The 15,938-nt window shown below is 40.7% G+C and overlaps 2 protein-coding genes across 3 annotated transcripts in view; one reads left to right on the forward strand and one right to left on the reverse strand.

The window, feature by feature from the left end:
* AAMDC (adipogenesis associated Mth938 domain containing) overlaps positions 1-5,795 on the reverse strand; it is a 30,465-nt gene extending 24,670 nt beyond the window's left edge. The window contains exon 1 of the mRNA XM_058687669.1: positions 5,687-5,795. The gene's annotated coding sequence lies outside the window, so the exon portion shown is untranslated. The remainder of the gene's footprint in view (positions 1-5,686) is intronic.
* A 440-nt stretch (positions 5,796-6,235) lies between these two features.
* RSF1 (remodeling and spacing factor 1) overlaps positions 6,236-15,938 on the forward strand; it is a 161,520-nt gene continuing 151,817 nt past the window's right edge. For both annotated transcript variants that reach the window (XM_058687660.1, XM_058687661.1), the window contains exon 1: positions 6,236-6,422. In XM_058687660.1, the coding sequence (XP_058543643.1) occupies positions 6,236-6,422 (187 nt within the window). The remainder of the gene's footprint in view (positions 6,423-15,938) is intronic.

Genomic DNA, 15,938 nt, shown 5'->3' on the forward strand with positions numbered 1-15,938 from the left:
GCCGACGGCTCAGAGCCTGGGGCCTGCTTCAGATTCTGTGTCCCTCTCTCGCTCTGCCCCTCCCCCATTCATGCTCTGTCTTTCAGGAATAAATAAGCATTAAAAAAAAATTAAAAATATTAAGTAACTTTTGAAAATTGGTATAAGGGAAGTATAATGAATTGCTAGGAGTATTGAAAAAGACTTCTGTGTTAGTTGGCTAGAACTTCCATAACAAAATACCACAAACTGAGTGGCTTAAAAAACAAATTTATTTTCTCAGTCTGGAGGCTGGAAGTCCAAGATCAAGGTGCCAACAGGGTTGATTTCTGGTGACACCTCTCTTCTGGCTTGCAGATGGATTTCTCCTTACTTTGTCTTCACATGGCCTTTTCTTTGTGCATTAGAACTCTTGGTGTCTTTCTTGATCTTTTTGGGGGGTGTGTGTGGTAGGGTTCAAATTCCTAATTCAATCTTTTTACTAGTTATAATTCCATTCAGATTTTCTACTGTTTTTTGAGTTTCAGTAGTTTGTATTGTTCTATTCATTTCACTTAGATTATCTAATTTGCTGGCAAACAGTTATTTATAATATTCCTTTATAATCCTTTTTAAAAATTACTGTAGTTATGTCCCCTTGTTCATTTCAGTTACTTGACTTTTCTGTTTTCATCTTTGCCAGTCTAGCTAAAGACTTGTCAATTTTGTAGTTATTTTCAAAGAATCAATTTTTGGATTTGTTGCTTTTCTCTATTTTTCTATTCTCTCTTTCATGAAGATCTATGCTAATCTTTACCATTTCCTTCCTCCTATTTATTTTGTGTTTAGTTTGCTGTTTTCCAGTTTTATAAAGATGGAAACTTAGATTATTGATTTGAAATAATCTTTAAAAAATTTTTTTTAATGTTTATTTTTTTGAGAGAGAGCATGAGCAGGGGAGGGGGGAGGGGGAGAGAGAGAGAGAGAGACAGACAGACAGACAGACAGACGCAGAATCTGAAGTAGGTTCCAGGCTCTGAGCTGTCAGCACAGAGCCCAACGCAAAACTCGAATGCAAGAACCTAGAGATCATGACCTGAGCTGAAGTCGATTATGACCTGACTCATAACCCACTGAGCCACCCAGGAGCTTCTGAAATCATCTTCTTAAATATAGGCATTTACATATAACGTATTTCTCTTTAAGTAGTGTTTTAGGTGTATCCCCTAAGTTTTGGGGTTTTTTTGTTTTCATTTTTATTTATCTCAAAGTATTTTCTAATTTTATGATTTCTTCTTTGAACAATTGGTTATTTGGGTGTGTGTCACTTAACATCCATATACAAATTAATTTTCCAAATTTTCTTCTGTTTTTTATTCTGGCTAAATTGCATGTTTGGAGAACATGTTTGGCATAATTTCACCATGCTTAAATTTGTTGAGACTTCTTTTTTATGCCCTAGCACATGGTTTATCTTGGAGAATTTTCCATGTGTACTTGAGAAAAATGTGTATTCAGCTATTGTTATGCAGTATCCATAGATGTTTGTTAACTCTAGTTATTTTGTTGTGTTTTTCAAGCAAATTTCTTTGTTTACAGTCTGCTCAGTTGTCCTAGATGACCATTACTGAAAGTGGAGAATTGGGGCACCTGGGTGGCTCAGTGGGTTGAGTGTCCAACTTCGGCTCAGGTTATGATCTTGCAGTTCGTGAGTTCGAGCCCCATGTTGGGGTCTGTGCTGACAGCTTGGAGCCTGGAGCCTGTTTCAAATTGTATCTCCCTCTCTCTTTTCCCCTCCACCATTCATGTTCTGTCTATCTCTCTCTCAAAAATAAACTTAAATAATAATAATAATAATAAAAAGAAAGTAGAGTATTGAAGTTTCCAAGTAGTATTGTTGAATTCCTCTATTTCTCCTTCCAATTCTGTCAGTTTTTGCATCTTGTGTATTAGGGTTCTTGATGTATTGATTCCTTGTGGTTTTGATAAACCTCTAGCTTTAGGAATGAAGCACTGACCTTTGTATATCTTGCTGTAGGAATGAAGCATTCACCTAGGCTAATGCATTCAGTACATTCTACTTTCACTTTCTATACTGGGCACACTGGCTCATGGTTGAATGTGAGAGCTGAGATGGACCAATGAGTGTCAGTCTGGGGACTTTTTTGGGGAGCTTCTGAGATATTGAGGCTGGGATGTATAGAATATAGAAAAGTACCTTGAAACTGCTAGTACTATGAGGGAAATCGGTCTGAAAATTCAACCCATGAATAGGAAGACTAAACAGAGAGAAATACTGAGAAACAGACTTACCACCTGATTAGACCATACCTCAAGCATGACCTACCACTGGTCTTTTCAGTTATGTAAGGTAATAAATTTCCTTTATGTTTAAGCCTGTTTGTCTTTTACTTGCAAATTAAAGTATTTTGACACAATTTATTTTAATGATTCACCAGATATCCGAATATCATCTTAAGAGTACTAAAGAAATACTTTTGCAACCTAGTTCTGCTTGGTACTTAGAAAATTGGTGTGCATGACATATACAATTTTACTGAATGAAAAATATACGATAGTTACTGTATTCATGCTTAGATGTCATCTAGGAGTGTGATATTAAAGCAGGAATTTTACCCAATAATATCTATTTCCTTTGTCATAATCAAGTGATAAAGATCCCATTTGTTCATTCATCCAGACATTCATTCATTTATTTTCCTCCACATGTAAAGGTAAGGGAATGTGTTTCAAACTCTTTGTCTAAACCACAGCAACAAATACATTTTATGTCATAATACACGCCGGCAAACATACATATTTCACAAATATTTCTTGCAATATGCTTATACTTATCCTTACTATAGATGATGCACTATTTTCTGTTCTATTTTTTTAGCACTGTTCTATTTTTATTCTTTTTCATTTTTAATGTAATTCTGGTCTTGATCCACCACATTGATTTTAAAACTATGGATCATGACCCACTGTTTAAAAAATATTGCTATAGGCTAGGGCTATATTCAAAATAAATAATGAGGGCAGCATGTGCACTGGCTACATCAAGATGGGAGTGGACTTTTTATTTAAGGTCAATTAAGTAATGACCTTATCAAAATTTTTGTCTCTTTCTGCAAAACTGTTGTTAAAGATGTGTTCTAGGTCAGATTTTTCTTAAAATGGGGTCTTCAGATCCCCAGGTCTAGAGATACATAGATGTATCTGAAAGTTCTACCAATATGTTTTAATTTCAATTTGTGTTTAAGCAGTATTACTTAAAAAAACGTATTTTACTATACATTAAATAAAAACTTTCCTTTTGCTATGATAAGTCACAACTATAAACGTTTTCCTAAAGTAAGACTTTCTTTTTTGTTTTTTATTTTTTCATTGTGGCAAAATATACATAAAATAAAATTTACCCCTTTAACCATTTTTTTTTTCTTAAGTGGGCTTCATAAGCCCAGCATGGAGTCCAACCTGATGCCTGAACTCACACCCTGAGATCATGACCTGAGCTGAGATCAAGAGTCAGCTGAGAGAGGTGCCAGTAGCTCAGTAGGTTGAGCTTCCAGCTCTTTATTTTGGCTCAGGCCATGAGCTTGTGGTTCGTGGGATCTAGCCCTGTGTCCATCTCTGGACTCTCAGCGTGGAACCTGCTTGGGATTCTCTCTCCCTCTCTCTATGCCCCTCCCCCACAAACGCTCTTCTCCCCACTCCCCACCCCCATAAATAAACTTTAAAAAATTTTGAAAAGGGGAGCCTGAGTGGCTCAGTTGGTTGAACATCTTGGTTTCAACCCAGGTCATGATCTCATGGTTGGTGAATTTGAGCCCCGCATCAGGCTCCACACTGATGGTATGGAGCCTGCTTGGGATTCTCTCTCTCTCCCCCTCTCCCCGGCCCCTCCCCCCCATTTGCATGCTCTCTTTCTTTCAAAATAAATAAACTTAAAAAAAATCTTTAAATTAAAAAAGATAAAAAAAAGAGTCAGCTGAGATCAGGTCAGATGTTCAATGGACTGAGCTACCCAGGCACCCCCCTTTTCAATAATTTTTAAGTGTATACTTCAGTGGCATGAAGTATAGTCACACTGTTGTGTTGACTTTAATTTTTCACAGCAGTATTTCCTAAAATGTAATTTTCAAGAGTATTTGAGAAATTTCAAAAAAACATTTTTCCCTTTAAAAAGAGTTTGTGTATTACTCAGGATTAGGAGTCAGTATTGTAGGTTACACATTGAACTTACAATCTAGATTTATTTTTCCTCCCTTGACAAAAATGAATATTTTTCTTTAGATAATGAGAATGATGTAGAGCATTGTGCTTTTTTTCCCCTAGAAACACAGAAATTCAATAATTGTAAGCATTTTCTGTTCCCAATATAATTATTTGCCTGTACTGTATATCTTTACCTTCCTTTCATCATAAATTGTCCTATTTTACACGGTTTATATTATACTTTGTTTCAAATTCTTTTTAAAAAGGTACTATGTAAGTTTTAAATGCACGCTGAAAATTCTGGCTCAAAGTAGTAGACTATATAAATTATGGCTGAATTCAATCTAAATTTTAGAAATTCCTTTGTTCAATATTAGCAACTAATGTTTTTTTTTTTTTTTTTTTTTTAATTTATTTTTGGGACAGAGAGAGACAGAGCATGAACGGGGGAGGGGCAGAGAGAGGGAGACACAGAATCGGAAACAGGCTCCAGGCTCCGAGCCATCAGCCCAGAGCCCGACGCGGGGCTCGAACTCACGGACCGCGAGATCGTGACCTGGCTGAAGTCGGACGCTTAACCGGCTGCGCCACCCAGGCGCCCCATAACTAATGTTTTAAAAATAGTTATAATGAATGTGCCAGGGATTGCGCTAGTCAATTTACTGTGAATACCTAGTAAAATCCTACCATTTAAGTACATTTATTACCCCCACTTCACAGAGGTTCAAAGAAATGAAGAATCTTCTGTAATGTCCTGAAGCAGTTCTGTTAGGACCCAAGTCTGGCTGACTTCCAAAGCTCAGGCTCCTAACCATAACGCACCGTTACATTCCAAGCTGCACATTCTACTTTGCAAGATTGATAGTTTTCTGAGATTCTTTGTGGGAGAATGATCACTGCTGCCCCCAATGAAATTGAACCTTGTCTTCTTCACTGCTGCCCCAATGAAACTGAACCTTGTCTTCTAACAAAGTTTTTGCTCTTGCACCAAGTCGCTATCCTGTCCGTTTTCTTAGTGGAGTCCTAGCCCACCAACTGACCCTGGTCCCCTATAAGATCTTTGTGCCTCAAGAGTCCCTTCCCCTCACACCCTGGCAACCACAGCAGGGCCCTGTCCCCTCACACCTTGGTCGGCCTGAAGAGCCTGGTCCCTTCAAGACCCTGATCTCCTTGCAGGGCCCCAATTCCTCAGCTAGGTGATCCCCGCAGAGCCTCATTCCCTCAGGTCCTCGTCCCCCAGAATCCTCAGACCCTGTTTTTCAGTATAGCCACGATTCTTGTGCCCCAGCAGACAGCAATACCCTTCAGCAAAGCTTCGCAGGCACTTCTTACAAAGGTCTCACCCCAATCCCTAATTAAGAGCACTTCTCAGCCTTTCCCCTTTCCAACCTTCTCCCAGAACCGTGCTTTTCGATTCTCCTCTTTTTCTGCTTCTTATTCACTCTCCTAAACTTCCCCCACCATCTGATGGCCGGGTTTTAGATCCCGGAGCTCCCACAAAACTCACCCAACGTCCTCTCTCCAAGAGAGTTGCGATCCCACACCGCTCCGCGCTTTACCTCTCACCTTGGTTGGTTCAGGCCCTCTCGGCTAAGAGCTCCCCCCACTCGCCCCGCCCCGAAAAAGCCTTTCAGCCAGTCGTCGCCAGAAGCCCCGCCCCCTCCAAGACTATTGGCCACCACTCCTAAAAAGTCCCGCCTCTTCAAGCTTCCAGTCCTCCTCCCTGCCCCGCTTCCCTTGTTTTCATTCCCCCTGTCACACGAGGCTGTGGCAAACCCAAAGTGGGAGGGGCGAGGAAGAGGGAGGGAAGGGGGCGGAAAGAGGGCGGAAAGTGAAAGGCACAGAGCGCCTCTCTTTCCCTCGTCTGGTTGGGTTCTCGACTGCTCCGAGCAGCCGTTGTATTGTGGGATCGCGGCGCCGTGCCTGAGACGCTCGGATCCGCAGGAGAGCCTACTCACTAGCGCCTCCTGTTGTCTGTAAAGCTGCTCTGCCATTCCTCGGCACCTAACTCCCTCCACCCCCCCCCATCGCCTCCTCCTCCATCCTCCAGTTCAAAATGGCGGCGGCGGCAGCAGCGGCGGCCGCGATGGCTCCTCCGGGCTGCCCGGGTTCGTGCCCCAACTTCGCCGTAGTCTGCTCCTTCTTGGAGCGCTACGGGCCGCTGCTCGACCTGCCTGAGTTGCCATTCCCTGAGCTGGAGCGGGTGCTGCAGGCGCCGCCGCCGGACGTCGGCAGTGGAGAAGGTAAGCGAGGGGCCCGAACGCCCGGCGGGAAGCGGCCCTGGCACGCTCCTTCTCCGCTGTTCACGGATATCCCGGGCCTCCGCAGCTCTGTCCTTCCCCTGGGGCGCAGCTCCGCCCGGCCTGGCCTCTCCGCCCAGCCCCCAGGGTCTTGAGCAGTGGGGAGGCGGGGCAGAGACCCCCTAGGGCCACCGGGCCTGGCGCCGAGCGGAGGTGGGGGCGTCGCGGGCTAGATGTGGGCTGGGGGCGTGGAGGGGTCATTGTGCTGATCGGCGGCCCCTGGGACTGCTCCCCGGCGGCAGGGGCCGGTCCTCCACCCCTTCTCCCCCTGGGTGGCGGGGGAAGGGGAGCGCAGGTTCCGGCCAGCTTTGCGCTTTTCTCCTCCTCCCTTGCCTTGCTCCTTCCCCTCCTCCCACCATCCACCCGACCATCTCGGGGGAGGCTGGGCTCATCTTCTCGGGGCGCCCCTTTCTCTCCCTCCACCTGGGTGGGCGGGGGCCAGCGGACACTTCAGCTCTCCCTCCCTCTAGTGGGAACTCCCCCGAGAGAGTCGGCTCGCGTCTCTCTTCCTTTCCCCTCGAGGGCCAGTTTAACCCCCAAAACTCCTTCCTCAGAGTAGGGAGGTTTGCTCCTCCCCCATGGGAGAGGGTCCTCCTCCATTCTCGCTTTGGGGGTCGAAGTCGGCAGCATCTCTCCACTTTGGAGGTTAGAGGGTTAATTTTTCCTCCCCCATAGTTTTCCTCCTCCTTCTCCCCACCTCCCCCCAAATAATAGAAAAGCATCTCCCCACTTTTCTAATCCCTTCCCCCTTCATCTTGGCAGCGGGGCTTAGGGGAAGAAGTCGCCCTCCCATTTGCAGGGTGGGGTGGGGTGGTTAGTATGTAGGCTGGAGGAGGGGCTCAGACGGAGGGGGAAACAGTTGAAGAAGGTGCTTGTTGCTCATGTTTCTCTCTCTGGTGCTGCTGGTCTATTATTGGTGTTCGCAAGTGGTGCTCCTTCCACATAAGGCCACCGCGCGGGTGCAGGGCGCATGCTCTGCCCGGCCCCATTGAAACTTCCTGCTGCTGCTGGTTGTTTCGCTGGAGCATCTCAGCTCTGTGCCTGCTGCCTCCGGCCCTTACACTGAGCGCGTACACTCACCCCTTATTTATTTCTGATCCATGGCTCTCCTTCCTTGGCGTATTTCTTCCCTCAGAGAAGGTTTTTTTGTTTTGTTTTGTTTTCTCTCTGTATGCTAAGCATTGCCTTTATCTGGGAACAGCCCTTGTCTGGAAAAGAGACGTTTTCCAGACCTTTTTTTTTTTGGTCCGTATTAGGTGGCTAAAGTGGACGGGGTATTGTATAAGACAGATAGCTGTTTCCTTTCTAAGAAAGCAAGGTTGCTCTTCAATTCTCCATGGAAATGAAGAAGTTTCTGCTAACAATCTTGTTTACATTGCCAGGAAGGGTCCAAGTGTGAAGTTTTTCAAAATATTAGCTGTAGAGAAAATGATGTTATGACTACCAAAGACTCAAATTAATACAGCGTTTATGGTACAGGCACATATCCCTTCTTACCTGCCCAAATTTACCCTTAAACTCTGGCATATAAAAAGGTAGGTTTTTTTATGTAGTGTGGAATAAGAGTGTGATAAGTTACATTGTATAAAGACTTCCTGCAGAATTTTTTTAGAAGTTAAGCTCCCCAATATAGGTATTTTATTATGAAATTGTAGTTATATTCAGGTTTTAGAGAAGTAGTCACTGAAATAGAATGCCTTAGTTGCTTTTAGGATACTGTTGGAAATGATAGTAATGTATGTATCTGGGAGAAATTTGGGAATTTGGGGAAAGAATTGCTGGCAGATTGTTTTCGGAATTTTCTTGGACCAAGATGAAAGGCAGGCATAGACCTGTGATGGCATTGCATTCTGGGTGGCATACAAGTTTGCTTGCCTTCCATTCCTTTTAAGTATTTTGGCCACTGCATTTGGCTTGTTAGTTATAGAAGAAAAAATACCAGGGTCAGTTTACTACTTCATCTTACCTTTCTATCTAGAATTGAACAATGGGCCATGTACTAAATGAAAAATGAGAAATATTCTGGGCTGAGAAATTGTACCAGTGGGCTCAGCCACTTCATTACCATTGGTATAGTTAAATCTATAATAATAGATCTTGTCATAATGTTACCTAAGAATAATTATTAATTAATGTTATACAGTTCAAGATGCTTGGCAAATGAAAAGTCTTGCAGGTGAAATGCCATTACTGTGCAGGGAAAAGATTTTCAGGCCTTTGATGATGGTTAACCTACTTGTAACAGTTGGATAAAACAACACTGGCCAAACTAACAAGATTTGAACTGAGTCTTTATGAAGGAGTTGTGGTATACTAGAAAAAGTTAAAAGACATGGGTTTTCGCACTGAACAGTAATATATAAGTTATAGGGCAAATTACTTAATTTTGATGGACCTCGTCTCTTCAGTAAATAGAGATAATTTTCTCAGGATTAAATGAAATATTTCAAAAATCCTTTCATAAACTAAGCGCTTGAAGTATTCTTGTATTACAAATTTTATTAAAGATGTTTATGAGAGAGAAGATCTACAAGTGTATTTGGAATTAAAATGTTAAATTCTAGTACGTTGTGAGAATAGGGGTGTGAACTATTATACTCTTGGGGAAAAGTCTTTGTTATAATCAAATGAGTTTTGCTGTGTGTAAAATTTAACTATTTTTAAAAGACCATTCTTAATGTTACATAAAGAATCCTAGTTTATAAAATTCTTTGTTTTTTCTAGTGTGCTTATCCTTTAAAAGGTTCTTTTGAAAGTATATTCTTTTGAGTTGCCAGTTTAAGACTTTTCACCTCATCATTTTTTGTGATAGGTATAGCAACGTGATGACATCCTTTGGAGGAGTTTGTAGTTCTCTATACTGTCCTTGTTTAAGCACTTTATGGTCTTTTCCCGAAAAATTTGTTCCTAAGTTTTTATTTGACATTGTGGCTTTAGTTTAGAAAGCTTCCTTTATCCTCCAGAGAGTTAATGATTAAATTTGGTTTAAGTTGGAATGATATAATAATAAGTAGCATTTATTGAGCATTTACTATGTGCAGACATCATCTCATTCCTCACAACTATTCTCTGAGGTTGGTACTATTACTCCTGTTGGGCAGGCATAGAACTAAGGTTCAGGAGTTTGATTCCACTGCCCAGTGCCCAAGATTATATAGTTATTGGTAGAATCTGATTTCTAACCTAGGTCTGAGTCCAAAGCCAGAAAATTACAGAATACCTTGCCATAGGGCCATATTTCCCAGATTGCACTAAAATACTCCAGGGTATTGCCACCAATTTATAGAGGCACCATGTGGTAGTTTAAATTTTCAAGGAAGATGCAGCAGTATTTGACATCTGTTGGTTGCCAGGTAAACTACTACTTGACATAACTCCTGATTTGAACATTAGATTATGCTATATTCCTTTGGGTGATGTATCTTTGTAAAGTTGGGTTTTGGGGGGTTGCTGTGACAAAATGTAACTGCATGAAAATCAGTGAGGAATAGGAAATCAGGATAGCAGTGTCCGATTTGATTCCAAGGTTTAAGAAGTTGTTCATTGCCCAACCATAATATGCATTGTGTAAGTAAGTGTGATTATTTTGGAATGAAGTAAAAAAATTTTTTTTCAGCTAAAGTAGATTAGTTTTTCAAATTGCTGCTAACAACTTGGTAAGTGGAACTGTTAGTATTTCTTGGTTTAGTGTTGCTGTGAAAAAAATTAGTGAAATACTGAGGGTGTCATGAACCTAGAGAGCTTGGGAACCTGTGCTCTAGAGACTTTCATTGAGTTTGGGGGCTAGGAAGGAGTACTATATCCATTTTGACTTTATTTTGCAGGAAGAAAACCAAGGAGCACAGATTGATTTCATGTGTATATAGCCAACCATTGGTGCTCTTCAGACTATTCTGTTAAAAGTTCAGGGACGCCTGGGTGTCTCAGTCGGTTAAGCATCCAACCTCAGCTCAGGTCATGATCTCATGGTTCGTGGGTTTGAGCACCGCATCAGGCTCTGTGCTGACAGCTCAGTGCCTGGAGCCTGTTTCGGATCTGTGTCTTCCACTCTCTCTGTCCCTCCCCTGCTTGCACTCTGTGTCTTCTCTCAAAAATAAATAAACTTAAAAAAAAAAAAAAGAAGTCCACCTGTAGGTTGAAACTTGTGGGGAGAAAAATTTAGATTTCTCGTTGATGTTAGTTAGAATAGGAAAAGGGTGTACTAACTGAAGGGATGTGTGTGTGTGTGTGTGTGTTTAAATGTTTATTTTATTTTTGAGAGAGAGAGCACGTGTGCGTGCAAGCAGGGCAGGGTCAGGAAGAGGGAGACGGAGAATTGGAAGCAGGTTCCAGGCTCCTGGCTGTCAGCCCAGAGCCCATCGTGAGGCTCAAACTCATGAACTATGAGATCATCACCTGAGCCAATGTCAGAGGCTTAATTGACTGAGCCATCCAGGTACTGTGTGTGTGTGTGTGTGTGTGTGTGTGTGTGTGTGTGTGTGTGTGTGTTTAATATTTATTTTAGGGAGAGTGCAAGTGGGGGAGGGGCAGACAGAGGGGGACAGAGGATCCAAAGCCGGCTCTGCGCTGACAGGCTGACAGTGAGCCTGATATGGGGCGTGAACTCATGAACTGTGAGATAATGACCTGAGCTGAAGTTGGATGCTCAACCGTCTGAGCCACCCAGGTGCCCCACCCCCTATGTGTTTTTAAAGTTTATTTATTTATTTTTGAGAGACTGGGAGAGAGTGCAAGTGGGGTAGTGGCAGAGAGAGAGGGAGAGAGAGAATCCCAAGCAGACTGCGCTGTGTGTTAGCCCAGTGTGGGGCTCGGACTCAACGAAATGTGAGATCATGACCTGAGCTGAAGTCATTGCTTAACCAACTGAGCCACCCAGGTGCCCTTTTTTTTTTTTTAATTTATTTTTTTAAGTAATCTCTATACTCAACTTGGGCCCTGAACTCATAACTGCAAGACCAAGCATTGCATGCTCCACCAACCAACTCAGTCAGCCAGGTATCCCTGAAGGTGTTGTTTTATCCCCATACACTCACAATCTACTTTTGCCCTCCTAATTCTGTGCTCTATATGGACGTTCCCTAGCTTCCTCCTGACTGAAAGTGGATTATCAGGAGGTATGGATACAAGTAAAAGTGGACATTGACTTTGTGGGATTACCAACACTCAAGGCTCCCAAGTGTCTTTCCTCTCCTTCAGAGGACATTCTTTTTGAAGAGGAAAATGTACTTTTTCATTCTTTAAAGATAGTTTTTGTATATGTATTGGTTGAAAAGTTATATATATCTAATATCAGTCTATTAAAGTATATGCGGGTAATGTGTTATGATTCCCATAGTTCTGTGGTTGAACTGAGTTATTTGTATGGTATTAAGTAAGTTGGATCCTTTGTTTTTGGTTTGATTTTTTTCGAGATTTTTATGTTATAAGAGCCATTTTATTTTATTTTTAATGCTTATTTTTGAGAGGGGGGAGGGGCAGAGAGAGAGAGAAAGGGAGAAAGATTTAAAGTGGGCTCTGTCTGCACTGACAGCAGAGAGCCCCATGCAGGGCTCGAACTCATAAACCGTGAGATCATGACCTGAGCCGAAGTCAGATGCTTAACTGACTGACCCACCCAGGCGCCCGACTAGGGCAGTTTTAGATTCAGTTTGGTTTTTTTGCATTTTTAAATGATTCTTCATACAGCTTTTACAGTCAGATGTTAAGTACAAAAGATTATACCTTTTATATACAACTGGATTGTGACTGTAACTCCTACTAGTGCTAATTGAATTGTGTGACAGTTGTTTTTAGATGAACTATACAAAGTAGAAATATGACTTTACCATAACTGGAGCCACCATCTGTTGCTTTAAGCAAAAGATCTCATCAGATGCACGTGCCACAAGTTGCATGGGTCAGCAGTAGTAGACCATTGGTGGTAGCATCGCTGGAATCGGAACCTGTTTGGGTTGAAAATGGCTCTGGTTTGGCTCTTCCACTTTTGAATAAAGAAATGTTCTTTAGACATTTATTAGAAGGAAAGAGAGAAGTATATTCTCCATCATTTTTGGTATGTCACAGAGTTGAGGTATCCAAAAGTTGTGGAGGTTCCTGGCTTGTCCCAGTACTGGAGATGATAGGGACAGAGGATTTTTCTGGCTAAGTTGGGCTTGTTGTACAGACTGACTTGCTTGTTTTTTAATTGCTGAGAAATTTCTTTTGAAATTTATCTGTGTTTTAAAATCTCTGTTTGAAAGGTAAGCATTTAGCTATTAATATATGTATTGAATGTCTGCTATATGCTAAGTATAGTAAACATGGTGTGGATTATTTTTAAAAAAACACTAATTAAACATGGGCTTTCTGTTAAGGATTTTCTAATCTAGTAAGAAGTAGCTCAGTTGAGTTGGACGTACAATTACCATTCAAAGGCTAAATTTTTTCTCTGAGTTTTTAGCAAGTGGAGTAATAGTCTATGAATACTAGTCTATAAATTAATAGACTAAAAATATCTCTATGACAATTTTATGCAGTGTGGAAAAGTAAGAACAACTCAGACCCAAAGTACGTTTTAACCTGAGCCATATATTCAGTAAGGGAGATATTTATGTGTGTTCCTGATTTAAGAAAATTTTCTTTGTCTCTCTTTTCATGGATAGAGTCTTAAAATATTATGCCTTGGTACTTTTTGTTTTGTTTTTCTGTATGGTGGATCACATTATAAAGGGTATCAGGGTGTTTTCTATTTTTTGTGTGTTAGAGTTTTTACAGTACCAAATATTGCTTGAGAGAGTAATCTGGGGCTTCATTTTAAAAAGGATTTGTTCTTTCAACAAATGTTAATTGATTACCTACTATGTACCAGGCACATTTATATCCTGGGGATACATTAATGAAAAAGATAAGATCCTTGTTTTTATGGAGGTTATAGTTTACCAGCAAAAATAGACAGTGAAACAATAGGGTTTTTTTTAATATTCTTTTTAAGTTTATTTATTTTGAAAGAGAGTCACTCACACTTGTGAGTGGGGGAGGGGCAGAGAGAGAGGGAGAGCAATTTCATGAACTGTGAGATCATGACCTGAACCAAAATCCAGAGTCAGAGGCTTAACTGAGTGAGCCACCCAGGCACCCCAATAAGTTGGGTTTTTTAAAAAATATATGAACAAGTAATATGCGCACTTGGTAATGATGTATATTTTAGTGAAGTTTGTTTTATAATTTGTTTAGCTCTGTGTCTGTACTATGCCTTTTTTGCCTATATTTGTACATGTTTATCTTAATCATTTTCTAAGTAATAGGATTATAGATTTTTATTTTTTCTTTTCTTTTCACATTCCATATAATGATTATGTACTTCTTTGGTAATAACAAAAACATTATTTAAAAGTAGTCTTTTATCAAGAAGTGAAATGGGTGAAGGTGGTCAAAATTGGTCAACTTCCAATTATAAAATACATAAGTCATGGGGATGTAATGCAGAGTATGTTGACTATATGTAATAATACTGTATGGTATATTGGAGAGTTGCTAAGAGAGTAGATCACAAAATTTCTCATCAGAAGAAAAAAATTTGAAACTGTGTGCATTGATGAGTCTTAACTAGGTTTGTTGCAATGATCATTTTGCAGTATATACAAATATTGAATCACATTGTATACCTGAAACTAATATAATGTTATATGTAAATCATATCTTTTTAAAAAAGTTTTTAAAAAGTCTTCTGCATGAGTTGAGTATTCCCCATCTTCCTTTGTCTGCTCACTGTACTCCTACCAATCATTAATCACCAGGTGATCTGTGAAATTTTTCCTGCTTTCTCTCTCTCTCAAATTAAATTAACCACTTCCACCTCCTCACCCCATGTGAACTCTTTTGTAGATTTTATAGAGCAATACCTATAAAACTTCTGTGCACTTACAGCCTCGCCTACAAGACTGCAAGCTCCTTGAGGGCAGGAATAAATATTTATAAAATGAATAATTATTTCCCAACTCATTATAGGACCATGTTCTGTTCTAAAACTTTTTTAGAATTAACTCTTATATAACTCTTATATAAACATTTGCCAACATACGAGAATGAGATTCTTTCCATTCCTAGTTGGAAGTAATTGACATATTGGTTAGCACTAGCACTCAAAGTAACCAGATTTCATGTCTTGTTCCATTAGATGTAATATCGTATTTAAAATGAATGCATGGGGGTGCCTGGGTGGCTCAGTTGGTTAAGTGTACAACTCTTTACTTCAGCTGAGGTCATGATCTCACAGTTTGGTTCATGAGTTTGAGCCCAAGGGCTCTGGACTGACAGTGCAGAGTCTGGTTGGGATTCTCTCCCCCCGCCCCCTTTCTCTGTCCCTCCCCCACTCATGCTCTCTGAGTCTCTCTCCCATAATAAATAAATAAACTTTAAAAAAATCTAAATATATGGGGTCCCTGGGTGGTTCAGTAGGTTAAGCGTCCGAGTTTGGCTCAGGTCATGATCTTGCGGTCCTTGAGTTTGAGACCCTTGTCGGGCTCTATGCTGATAACTCAGCCTCAGGCCTGCTTCAGATTCTGTGTCTCCTCTCTCTGCCCCTCTCCCGTTCATGCTCTGTCTCTGCCTCAAAAATAAATAAACATTAAAAAAATAAAAAATTAAAATATCTAAATATATTTAAAAAAATAAAATGAATGCATGTAATTAGTTAAAACCTAGTTAAAACCTAGTCACCCTAGTCTGTGATAGTCTAATGCAAGGTGAGCAAAGTATAGCTTGTAGGCCAAATCTGGCCCATTGTCTGTTTCGTAAATAAAGCTTTATGGGTGCACATCCATGCTTATTTGTTTACATAATTGTGGCTGCTTTCACACTAAAGTGGCAGAGGCAAGTGATTGTGGCAAAGAACATAAAGCTTGCACAAACTAAAGTGTTACCTGGCCCTTCACAGAATAAAAAAGAAATTTGTTGATCCCTATTCTAGTGAAGAAAGAAAGATGACTGTGGGTTTGAGTTTTCTCATTATTTATCTAATTTTACACACAACTCTTTAACTGTTATTCTTTTTAGGTTAGGTGAGTATTTTAAATCTTTTCTGTTAACAGAGTGATGATATTACATTGAACTAATTTTTTCCAAGGATAGCCATGGCTTCCTCTGTCTAATTGTCATATGGCAAGGCTGGGATGGGGGCCAAGTGACATAGTAATTGGCAGTAATGGTAAGAGTTGTAATATTGCTGTTAGAATGGCCTCAAAGTCTCATCCAGGTGGACTGGTTTAAGATCTCATTTGGAGGCAGCATCCCCAGGCCTTGGTGAGGATAAGGTTGGGAAAATGGTGATGCCATCTACTTAGATGAAAAAGGATGTATTTATTGAAGGTAGAACTTAAAAATATTTACTTGAGTTATTCAGGGGACAGAGGGTTGAGGAGAACATACTAAAGAATTACCCTACTTAGTAGTGGGTGGAATTACATGCTTGAGCATCAGTCA

The sequence above is a fragment of the Neofelis nebulosa genome, chromosome 10, assembly GCF_028018385.1.
Source record: "Neofelis nebulosa isolate mNeoNeb1 chromosome 10, mNeoNeb1.pri, whole genome shotgun sequence".
NCBI classification, from domain to species: Eukaryota; Metazoa; Chordata; class Mammalia; order Carnivora; family Felidae; genus Neofelis; species Neofelis nebulosa.